Consider the following 12562-nt stretch of genomic DNA (forward strand, 5'->3'; position numbering starts at 1 on the left):
GTGAAGGATCCAGAGCTGTGTCCCAGAGGCATCCGACCTCCAGAATGAGATGTGTCCTGTCAAAAGCAGGATGAAGAGATATCCTTAGGAGAAATGTGTCAAGGGGTCCAAGAGAAATCAGCAGGCTTTCACCTCGGTGCTTGTGTGTTAATTTTAAAAGCAGAGCTCTGCCTGCAGAGGTGGAGAGGGTGAAGGATCCAGAGCTCTGTCCCAGAGGCATCTGACCTGTGGAGCGCAGCCAGACGTGTCCTGTGCTGACATCCTTAGAAACAGGATGAAGTTATCTTTAAGAGAAACCTGTCACAAGGGGTCAAGAGAACTCACCAGGCTTTTACCTTGGTGCTTGCGGATTAATTTTAAAATCAGAGCTTTGCCTGCAGAGGTGGAGGGGATGAAGGATGCAGAGCTCTGTCCCTGAAGCATCCAACCTCTGGATTGCAGCCAGACGTGTCCCGTGCTGACATCCTTGAAAGAAATGTGACTTGCTGCTGCTCCTGCTTGAGGTCTCTCAAGGTTTTATGATTATTAAATTCATCTCTGGATGCTGAACACACAGCTACAAGTTGTTCCTCCCTCTGTGTAAAGCTGCTCCAGGAAGGAGCTGGTCCCTCCCCACAGGAGGAAAGAGCAGGACGGGATTTGCTCCATGGTAAGCACACCCCACAGCCTCTGCTTCCCAAAGAAATGCCTGTCATCAGCCCCCTGAATGCAGTTTGGAGTTGATGTGTAGCTTCCTCCTTGTCCTCCAGCTGATAATGATTTTAGTTTTTCTGCAGCATTTTGAAGGGAAAAGTTATTATCAGATGTTTCTTCTCTCGGGTGTTTTTATGCTGAAGAGAAGCAGGCAATGATTTTACAGTTAGGGCCATACTTTGACATGCACTTTTAGAATCCAGGGAAATCGTTACATGTCTAAAGGGGAAGAAGGATTCCTAATGAACATTTCAGACTTGGTGATATTTTTGATGGCTATTCAAACATCATTTTGAAGTGATGTAAATGTCTCCTTGGATCTCACAAACCTGTTAATGTCCATTACAAGCTGAGTGCGTAATTTCTCTTTGTACTTTGGGCATTTTTTGTTGGAACCAGAGGGAAAGATGTGTTATCTTTGAAAGACTGTGCCTTTGGGCTTGAATTCGGGTGGTATCAGCTGGAACAAATAAGCTGAGAATGCATTTGCTGCCTCTGCTGCGATCTCTCACGAACGCTCCCAGAAACGCTTTGTGTCAGCAGCTGATGCACTGAAAATCTTGCATGGATTTTTTTTTTCTCTTAAGAGAATAATTTTTATGAGCTCCATTGGAGTCCTCTTTGATTGTTATGCTCTACAAACCTCCACAGGGTTCGATGTAGGTAGAGGCTTGTCCTTTTCAGGAATGCATTATTGGTGTCGGTGGCTGGATGCTGCTCTCCAATTCCTTGGATTTCCACTGTCCTGCTCCGTGGACTAGAAGTCATTTAATTCCCATGCCTTGGGCTACAGCCAGTGCCCTGGAAGAATGAGCACAGCAAATATTTCACTGAACATTAGATGGAGTGAAAGCAGGAGTGGCTGTGCAGCACCTGCTGCTGCCCAGACAGGATTTTCCTCGCTTGCGAGCGCAGGAGGAGGCGTGTGGAGAGCTGTGTCTCTGCTGGCTGATTGTGCAGAAAGGGAGGGCTCAGCTTTTCATCAAGGGCTTTTCAGTGCTTCACCCCTCCACTGCCACCAGAAGAGCTGGTCCAGGTCCCGAGCCTTTTGTCTGGAGAGTGGAGCACGCCTGTCCCTCGTGGTGCCATCACAGTGTTCAGGTTTATCAGTCAGCTTTGTCTGCAAAATGAACTGCCAGCTGGAGGGGCTGTGTCCAAAGGGCCATTTCCCTGGGGGTGGTCTTCATTTCCCACCAAAAGCAATGGAAAATTGGCTCTTTGCACCATCAGACCCTTCTGGACTTGCAGAATCTTCCCGTATCAAATTGTCACTGCCTCATGTCTCAGGAAGGAAAGCTGTTGTAAAAACAAAGCTTTTCTTTGCTTTACTCAAATCTGCTTGTTCAAATATTTATTTTGATGGCATGGGCTTTCTGACTGTATTTATTTTAATTTTGTGTGTAGTAAAAAAAAAAGAGTGCTTGGAGAGAGAAGGCAAAAAGGTTTCTATTATTTGAAATTCTCCCTAGCCCCCTCGCTCCCTTCAGGGTCCCTCACATTTCTTGTGTTTGGTTTTCATTTGTTTCCTTCTGTTATCAGTATCCTTTAAGAAAGATATTTTCCAGAGAACTGTTCTTCTTAGATAACCTAGGGATATTTTTATATTTGAATTATAACTCCAGGCGTCTCTGAACAATCTACATGAAGTCTCTAATAGCTGTAAATGCTCCCTTCCTTTCCTCCTGCCTCCCTGCTGCATCAGGATGAGGTTCTGTCACTTCAGACTTGTCTTTAAAATGCACACACCAAAGGGAAATGATGACAAACCACAGCTTTTGTGTTTATAGATATTAATAATGGCTGGATGCAGCATTATTGCTTTGGACTGCTCCGTCACTGTAGATAAAAAATTGGTGGAAAAAGAGAATTGTGGGCAAATGTAGGATGCCAGCTCCATGGCTGGTTTAAGCGGATGCTGAATTCAGTGGTGGTGTGCTGTTGGATGTTTCCAAAGCTATAATATCAAAACTAATTATCTGAGCAAAAGATGTTCTATTTTTTCTTTCTCTTTAGAATATTATTTACACGTTTTTATGATAAGTCAGTACTAAAAGAGGGAGAGTGACTTTTTCCATGGACAGAGAGTGTCAGGACAAGTGAGAATGGCTTCCCACGTTGGGAAGTGGGAGATGTTCTACCGAACCCGGGATTTTACCTCAGTTTATTTAGAACAAATACAGTTCTTACCTGAAAATTAATTATAGGGGGCTTGCTGTTAAGAGGCCTGTCAGTTGTCATGGATAAGGCAGGAGTTATCTACTGCTGCCTTCACTGAGAGAGACGTGCACTAAATTAAATGGGCTTTGACGGAGGCTCTAAATTATCTCAGGCTCTTCTGTGAACCATGAAAAGACAGGTCCTCACAGACAAATAAACACTGCAGCAGCTCTGGGGGCTTGGGTGAGGCACAGCTAGCAGGGCAGGAAGGTGCAAGTGTGTGGGAGATTCCACCCAGTTGGGAGTTTAGATGGAAATCCAATGGAAAACTCGTGGTGCTGCAGCACACGGGATCATCCTGCCTTCCCCTGGGATTTACCCTGACAGCTGTGGAGCAGACCCAGCTTGTCCTTGCTCAGGTTGGTGTTGTGAGCCCTCAGGCTGTGTTGATGCTCCACCCTGGTGGTGGTGTCCCTTTCTCCTCCTGTTCAGAAACATCTGGAATGACAGGACGAGGGTGAAGCCCCAGCCTGGAGAGCTCTGCCTGCTGAAGGGGGATGCTGAGGATTTGGCTGGTGTTGGTGAAGGGTGGGAAGTCCCAGTGGCATGACAGGGTGCTGGTTTAGGGTCAGGGCTCTCTCCCCCTGCACCATCAGAGCTGTGAGCCCCAGGATTCCGGCTTTGACCTGGGGTATTTTATGAAGATGAAACAGGAAGCTGAAAGCTCTGACCTGGCTGTGTTTTTTATGCAAAGGTTGGGGTCACACCTGGGGACAACATCCCAGGGCCACAGGAGTTATTCCCTGTGGGCTATGCCCTGAGCCAGCCCATTCTTCAAGTGATGAGCAGGTACTCGTGAGATGTGTCCCTGATTTTGGGGGGCTGTGCTCCGAGCAGTAAAACCTGTGAGGATTTATAAACTTCACTGCTTGCCCAAAATAGCCTAATGGCCCGTACCACATCCATGAGATCATTTTAATAACCCCCACTGCATGGCAAGCATTATTTAAAAGGTGATAAACAGCTACAAAGATGTCTGATGGAAATAGAAATAATTTGATAAATAATGCAATTGCTTGGAGTTGTGGCATGAGGCAAAGTTGCTGTTAGGCTAAAAATTGCTCCAGATATTCCTGCCAAGGAACTCTGGGAAAAGAGGGAACAAATACACTGCTGAGACTGCAGTCAGGGCTGCCTGGTGCTTCTGCTTTCTTCTCTGCCTCCAGCCCCCAGCCCAGGCACAGCAGCCAGGGTAACAATAGGCCATTCATCATGTCAGCTGAAATACACTGTTTTTCACAGGTACATTTAACCTAAATCCTCTCTCAGAAGACGGATTATCTCTGAGAAGAACTCTGGCACCAGTGTCTCTTTTCAATAGCCACGTCACCACTGCCACAAAGGCTGTACATGAAGGGATCAATGGTAGTTTTATCTCAAATTGCACTCAGTGTGTGTTTCTTCCAGCTGACATTCATTTAAATGCTTGCTCTAAGACATCTTTTCTCCCTGTAATAGAAAAGGGATCGGACATCCTAAGCATTGTTTCGTTGGGGGGAAAAATATTTAAAATATTCACTTGGCTAAGCATGAAATATTTCAGCTGCGTGTGTTTAATCAAGAGTGAAAGCAAGGGTAGTTATGCTTGCATTTCATAAATTAAAATGCTAAAATGATTAGATAAGAAAACAAAATACCTTACTCCATTGCAGCAGTGCTAATGAAACCATTGAGAGGGGGGAAAAAAAATTAAAAAGTCACTTTGTAATTCTGAGCACTTTTGCTCCGAAGGAGCTGTGATCTGCAGTGCTGGGGCTGTGCTGGGTCCCTCGGGAAGGGGAGGCACACCCAGGCTGCCATATGCACTGCATTTGTACTCCATTCATATTCCATTCATACCCTGCATGTTTCCACCTGCTGAACAGAAAAATAGAGGGCAAGCTGTGAGGAATACATCGAGGGATGCCTGCTGTGCCAGCTGGCTGAGCAGAGCTGTGGGATTGGGAATCGTTCCTGCTAGGAAGGTCAGGGCCTGGCCCTGCTCCTCACCCTGCACCTGCAAGGTCAGTGAGCTCCAGCACCCCTGGCTCTGCAGGGCTGCTCTGCTCCTGGAGCCACTGAGGATTTCTCTATTAAACTCCAGAGCAAGATGTTCCCGTGGATGCTCTAAATCTGGGATTTTAAGGGAATATTCTGTCAAAGCAGGAGGCCAAGCTGAGCAGCAGGCAGGTGATGGGAGATGCACATGATGCAGCCAAGCACCCAGAGGTGAGATTCCCGTGGAGGTGCTTACTGACACTCGGGTTTGTGGTGTGCCCTGGGATTTGGGCAGATTTCCTCTTTCCTTTCTATTCCAAGTAAGGGCTTGATCTCCTTTTCACAAAGTTGGTGATAAAACTATTCCTGAGCTCAACAGGACAATTTCTGTCTCTAAATGCATATGTTAGAGGAATATTTCCTCCTGCCTGAGGAATATTTACCTGCTCCTGGGAGTGCTGCAGTGGGCTCCAGGAATCACCTGCCCTGCTCCATCCAGGCTGGAGGTCACACACCTGCTGCTGGGGGGTTTACAGACCTGGCAGGGGATCACGGGCTGGGAACAAGCACCCACAGCTCAGAGCCCAGGGATCCTGCCCTGCTGCTCCTCCTGACACTGCTCCAGCTCTGCCTGAGCTCTCCCAGCCCTCGGGGCTGTACGGAGCCAGGGGGCTGCGACCCCTCTGGGATGGGTATCCCAGCCAGCCCTGCCCTCTGGCACTGGGAGCCTTCCCTTGTCCCCCTGTGCCTGTCCTTGTCACAGGAGCTGCTCTGGGAGCTCCCTCAGGGTGCTGCAAGGTGTTCAGAGATTTCTCCCATTTGCTGCTGCAGTGGCAGAATGGAAGTGGCTGAGGAAGGCTGGGGAGGGATTTTGTTTGCAGCTTTTCCAAAGGTGCTTTGTCCCCAGAAGAGTTTGGATCCAAACACTGACACGGTCAGCTCTTGGTGCAGTAGAACCCAATGCTTCAGTTTAGGAAAGAAGCAATGCTTTCCTCTCCTCATTTCAGACCTGAACTCTCCAGCTGACAACACGGACCCCCAGATTCTCTCTTACAAATGCTGTGTTTAAAATAGATGACCTTTCTTCCTATAAGGATGCTAAACTACCTTAAATTATCTTTTTTTTTTTTTTTTCAAATGGATATTTTTATCTTCTTTGATTTTTCTCTGATTAGCAGTGATGTTAGCAGCAGAACAGTTCATTAACCTGTGCAAGAAGAGATTTATATTTTTATTTATAGTTACCACTGCTGTTAGTAGAGTCAGGGAACCCAGAACATTTAATAGCAAGTCAGTAGCTGCTTTGTTGAGTTTGTAGTGGTTTAAAGAGGTGCACACTCAGCAGCCAGCACTTCGTTTGATGTGTGTGTTTATGGGAGATGTGGTTTGGTTTTATGTCTTCCCAGGCATCTGGTTAGAAAACATTTTGAGGGTGCATTTCAGAGGAGAGAGCACACTGAGCAGTGCTTCAGTCACTTTGAACTTTGTGTCTTGGAAGAACTTTTTCACCCAAACTGCTGAAAGTTGTGGCTGAAGGGTTGTTTGCTTTCGAGGCAATTAGCAGTTTGAGAACCTCAGTGGCCTGAAATGAGTCTCTCATCTCGTTTAATGCAGATAGGTCTGCAAAGAAAATTTGGGAATTAGCAATATCAGAGAGAGGCCTTCCTCCCTTCTCAGCTAACTGTAACAAATTTCCAAGTGTTCAAATAATTATTTGTTAACTTTTAGCGCGTTGGATTCAGATTAGAGGACAAAACATTTGCTGTAGAAAAGCAGCTTCAGCAAAAAGAGCCACATAACCACAAGGCCTCCTAATCAATGAGTCACACAGAGGTTTTAATGGTCTGATTTATTTGGAAAAAATCAGTTAACTTGTACAGTTATCTGTCACTTTTCATGCTGCTCATTTCAGGAGTGTGGAGGGAGTTTCTGAGACCAGACGAGAATTAAACATTCCTGGGGGCTCTCTGGGGAAGGGTTTGCAGAACCCAGGGCAGGTCCCCCCCTGAGCTCTTTGCAAAGCTTGCTGGGGTTAAAGGCTGTCCGTGGGCTCAGGCTGGAAAGCCTTGGAGCACAGTCTCAGCTTAGGAAGGGAAGGAAATAAAGACAGCACACCCTGAGATGTGCCAAAGCTGGATTGTCTCTCCTGATCCAAAGGTGTCCCCAGGGCTCTCCAGTCCTCATCACCTAAAAACCAGCATGACACTGGGAATAAAGACAGCTGAGAAGGAAACTGATAGCAGGAGAAAGACAGAGATAGAAAAGGCATTAGAATTTGAAATTAAATCCGACCTCATCAACAGACACAATTAAAATGATCCATGGAAGAGATTAGCCAGTAAATAGCTTTCAGCCATATGGCTGAAAATAAAGCGTAAATAACTAAAAATAAAACCTCAACTGTACAGAAATAATCTAAAACCCCACTTTTTCTGGGCTTCCTGGGGTGACAGGAGTGTGGAGGGAGGGAAGGAGGGCAGAGCCTGGTGGGGCAGTGCTGGAGCACCGTGGTCCTGCTTGAGCTGGAGCACGATGCTGAGCTTGTCCTGCTTTACATTGATTGGAATTTTAATGCTTGCCAAGGGCACCTTCAGCTTTCAGAAAGGCCTTGTTGTTCCTGAAGACCTGGAATTGATGAGAGCAGCAAATAATTCCTGGGGAGCTGCTGGTGCTGCCCAGCTCCTGCTGGAGGCCAGCGTGGCCATTCCAGCCTGGGTCTGATGCAGCAGCAGCACTGATCTGTGCCCACGGAGGGCTGGAGGTGACAGGAGCCTCTCTCCACTGCTCCCTTCCAATTACTGAGCTGCAGCCACTGCCACAGAAGCAAATCCGTGGCTCTGGAGTCCCTCAGAAATAAATGACAGCAGGGAGCGTTGCTGACTGCAACAATTTGGGGACCATGAGCCAGCTGAGAAGCTCCTATTAAATATCACTGCTGCTGATGGGTGAAAAATACCTCTGTCCCTGTGAGGGACAGCTGGCCTGTGGCTTTTGGGCTGCTGCAGGGGCAGGTCAAGCAGGGGTGAGCCAGGACAGAGGTGGGTGACTGCTCCCAGAGCATCCTGTGCCACCTTCCTCCTCCTCCTCGCTTGGCACAGCCACCCAAACTGGGCCATTTGTGAATGGGGGCTCTGTAGCTCTTGTGTGCCCACCAAGAGCCTGGGGAATGGCCAAGGGACCCTCAGCAGCTCCCTGGGTGAGCTGAGGGTTCCTGAGTGTCACTGGAGACCTTGCCCAGCCCCGTGGCTGCAGCTGGCAGGAGCCAGAGAGCCCCAGGGTGCCCTTGGTGCTTGAGTTTGTGCCCTTGTTCAGCTGTCCCAGGGCTGTCCCAAAGCTCCAGGTGATTCCCTAAAGGAGGGAAGTGCCCCCTGAGCCCCCCTGCAGCAGTGCCACTGCTGTTGTTGAAGTTCTTTCCTCCTGATTTCTCAGTCCACTTGTGCAGAGCTCTGTTGGCATTAAGGATGCAGGAAGGCTTCTTCGTTTTAGTGAAATGGGGAAATAATTGAGCAGGACAAGGCAGGAATTAATACAAGATGTTCCATGCAGCTCTGCAAGTGGATGGAGGTGAGAAAGCAGATTGTGCTGCAGGATGTGATTCTGAGGAGGCAAAAATGTTGTGAAAAGTGGTGATCTTAGGGTGGGAGAAAGGTTTTGCTGGAGTCTCCTTAGGTGATGCCTCCACAGGGCACAAGTCATTCACGTTCCAGTGGGATTTACTGGCCAAAATCAGGTTTTCTGTATTCAGAAAAAAAAATAAAAACCGTAACAAGAAGCAAAGCTCATTGAGAGAACAGGGGGAGCCTGAAGTGCTCCTGTGCAACAGGAGGGGGTGGGGATCACCCAGGAATTAACATTCCATCCTCACTGCCTGCTGCCCTGGAGAGGCTGCAGCAAACCCCCCCGTTCAGGTGGGGACGTGCAGGTGAGCACAGGGGTGACACAGGACATTGTAACCTGCAGGCACCGGTGCAGACAAACCCCTGGGGACACCTGAGTGACACACAGGCAGAGAGGTGGGCAGTGAGGTGGTGCCCTCAGTGAGAAGCCACCATCCTGCTGGAAAACCTGGGGAATGGGACACCTGCCCTGCACCGCGAGGCTGCGAGCTCGCACGGAGCCAGGGCTCCACTGAGCTGCAGGGGCTGTCGTGGAGAGAGGGCTGAGCAGCAAAGCACAGCCTGGAACACCTACACAAGCTGCTGGTGTGTACATGAAAGCTGCCCTCGAGTGAAGGCACGGGGAGCTCGTGTAAATGATTCAGCATTTGTGGAGCGTGTCCGCAGAGACTCGCGTGGGCTCGGCTCCCCGGGCAGGCAGGGCTGGCTGTGCTGCACCTCCGTAATTAGTGCACACTCAAAAGGGCTTTGTGGAGGCTTTAAAAAAAGGGAAATAAAGCTCCTGTGCCTGCTGTCTTTGCAGAATCACTGTTTTGGATGACGGGAGCCTGCGGATCGTCAACGTCACCAAATCGGACGCGGGGAGTTACACCTGCGTGGCCACCAACCACTTTGGGACAGCGAGCAGCACGGGCAGCCTGGTGGTGAAAGGTGACTAAAACCATTCTTATTGTGGCTGCCTGGGGCACAAACTCCTGTTTATTTTCATTATTCCTCCTCCAGGGCTGAATTTCAGCATTTCAGGAACTCCGAGTGTTTATTCGTGTTCTGTCAGATGTTGTTTTCAGAAGTAAAAGCTGTGATTTGACCAAGATATTTAAAGGAATAATCTGACAAAGTTATTCAAAGGAATAATTTGATAAACAATGAGAGGAACTGACAAATGTGTTGAAATAATTTTTGCCCTGCTGATGAATAGTGCAGTGTCTGATTAATTATTATAGGCCATGAACATACAGATTATTACCCTTACACTCACCCTCTATCTCCTTCTTATTTGGGGAAAAATCTATATTGGATAGCGAATCAAGAAACATTGATTACAAAGTGATAAATCAATCAAAAAGCTCTAATGCTGTCAGTTTTAATTCTCCCACACATTTGCAGTGATGGATCATACTCAGAGGCTCTCCTTGTCAACTGTGTCTGTGGGATACAGAAAATACTTTCAATGTTTCAATGTGGGTTTGAATCCATGTTTTTTTATAGCTGGAACATATCCAGAGGTCCCAACCAGTCTGGGATTTTCTGAACTGTGTAGGGAAGCATATGGACCACAAAAAATTTTCAAGTTTGGGGTTGTTTTGAGTCCTTTGTGAGGCATTTGCCCACACTGGTCCCTGGAAACAAGAACAGAGACAAGTGAGGACCAGAGTTAGGTCTCTATAGGAGCTGATTCTCTTTTTTCCTAATCTGGGCTGTCCTAAGAGGCACCTGCAGCAAACAGCCAGGAAAGGGCTGCTCAGGGAAGAAAATCATAAAAGACTTTATCCATTGTCAAAATTATGGAAGGGACCTTAAAACCCTGCCATGGCAGGGACACCTTCCACTATCCCAGGCTGCTCCAAGCCCCATCCAACCTGTCCTTGAACACTTCCAGAGATCCAGGGGTATTCCCTGAGCAGCCTGTGATCAACCTCTGTCATCCCAGAGCAAACTGGGGAGCAAAATGGCAAATCCAGCCCCAATCCCCTTCCCCAATGGCAGCAGGGTGGGGTTCCAGCCTCAATCCCCTCTCCAGGGACATCAGCAGGGTGGGGTTCCAGCTGTCAGCTCCAGCTTTCCCACATCTGGGGCTGTCCTGGTTTTCCACCTGCTGCAAGAGCCCAGCGGGAGAATGAGGAGCTGCAGTTCAGGGACTGCTTCTCCCACCATAAAAAAAGCCAATTGTTTGAGGCAGAAATTACTGGGTTCTGTTATTCCAGAATCATGGTTTTGTAGCTCCTGGCTTATCCTCCCTCCCTCCCAGTGCACAAGGAATATCCTGCAGGATATTCCCAGGAAAACCTTGGCATTACTGAACCTGATCTCTGCCTTCCTGTGCTCCACAAATCGCTTTTCTTCACACTGAGGTTATAAAGGATTAGTGAGGGCTTTTTCCCCCTCAGTGCTCTGTTTTGACTCCATTCCATTTGCATTAATGGCAGTGACACATGTGCACGAAGCACAGAATAAACTCTTAAGCCCAAGATGTGGATATTAACAGCAAACTGAGAAATGCAATTTCAAAGTCTGGCCCATAAAAAGTATAAAAGAGCAGAAACTATCCTGAACTCCAAATGAACTGTGTAAAATATTGTATTACGGAGTGAGATGCTTGAGTCTCTCTGCTCTAAGTAAAACACGTGTGAGTTTGGACAGAAATATGAGTGAATTCCTTATTTTAACTCAGGTTTGAGGTGTACAAAAAGACTAATTTAACAGCTGATGTGGTTTTTGACCTTAAGATATGCTTGGATTCTTTTCTAACTCCTCTTATGTCATTGAGTAAAAAACTGTGAAGGTAAAGACATTTTTTCTAACCTTCCTGTGTTCTTCCATTAATATTGCAGGCTATCCTTATTTTTATTTTAATTTCCTTTCTCAGGGAGAGATGTCTACAGTGTCAGAGACAGTGTAGGCAAGGATGGGAGTGGGAGAGGAATATGTTACACCAGAAGCAAGGAGCTTAAAATAACTCCCTGGCAAACAACCAGAGAGGGATGAATAAATATTCATTTTATGCATGAGTAGACAGTTTAAAAAATATCAAATCCTGACAGGTGCCCATAGGGCTGGGTATTAACATTCAGTTGTCAGGCTGGGTGAACCCCAGTGGTTTTCTGAACCAGTGCAGTTGTGCTTTGGGTTTGTTCTGTTGGCTGGTGCTAAATGAGAACCTCTTGGCCTCCAAGACCTGAAATCTTAGAAACTTGCTTGTACAGTTTGACCTTTAAATTAAAAAGCAGGATTGAGTTTGTAAGGCTGGAGAAGCAGCTCCTTCTAAGGCAGCGTTCAGAGCTCTGTAAAACATGGTGTGTGTTTCCATGTATTATAGAAATATTAATTTTCCATCTTGTTCCCTCAATTTTTCCTGTACTTGAGGCTAAATGTTCAATTCTTGCAACACACAGAAAGATTAGAGGCTGTCTGAGTAGCAGGGGATTAAATGACAAACAGAGCAAACAGGCACAGCCTGTACAAAATGAGTTCATTTGTATTTAATGCAGCGAGATCAACAGGCTGATCCAGGAGCAGGGAGCTGTGGCAATAGAAGCTGTGGATGTGGGAGCAGCAGGAGAGGCTCCTGTGCTGATATCCCACCTGAGGGGGGGTGGGAGCCCCATCCCAAAGCAGCTGGTGAGGCATCAGCTGAGCCTTGTGTGCTCTGTCACTCCAGAACACGGAACAGAAAGATGTGGATATTAGATTTTCCAAGGCAAAAAAGTGAGTGTTTCATTTTTGACTCTAACTTATAGATTTCCAAAAGTGACAGTGGATTGCAGGGTGACAGTGCCACCTCTCCAATGACACTGGACAAACCAACAGTCTATTAAATTTCTCCTTCTCCATACAATAATTCAAAACAATAAGTATTTACAGAAAAGCGCGTGAGAAAGTTCATTACAAGGACGTAAACATCAGAAGGCTTAGAACAACTCAAAAGAACAGGGTGACACTGCTCCCTCATGGGGTGAGAGGGTCCTTGGCATGCAGGATGTTCTCCCAGCAGACACTTTAAATGGATTTTATCCAGCTGTGATCAGCCTTGCCTTGGGGACCCTGGAGGTGAGTGGATC

The 12562-nt window shown here is 47.2% G+C and overlaps 1 protein-coding gene across 3 annotated transcripts in view; it reads left to right on the forward strand.

Moving 5' to 3' along the window:
* The window catches only part of LOC135308221 (contactin-4), a 269514-nt gene that overhangs the window by 227414 nt on the left and 29538 nt on the right, over nucleotides 1-12562 (forward strand). For all 3 annotated transcript variants that reach the window (XM_064433116.1, XM_064433118.1, XM_064433119.1), the window contains one exon: nucleotides 9307-9434. In XM_064433116.1, the coding sequence (XP_064289186.1) occupies nucleotides 9307-9434 (128 nt within the window). The remainder of the gene's footprint in view (nucleotides 1-9306; nucleotides 9435-12562) is intronic.

Source organism: Passer domesticus, chromosome 9 (genome assembly GCF_036417665.1).
Source record: "Passer domesticus isolate bPasDom1 chromosome 9, bPasDom1.hap1, whole genome shotgun sequence".
In the NCBI taxonomy this organism is placed as follows: domain Eukaryota; kingdom Metazoa; phylum Chordata; class Aves; order Passeriformes; family Passeridae; genus Passer; species Passer domesticus.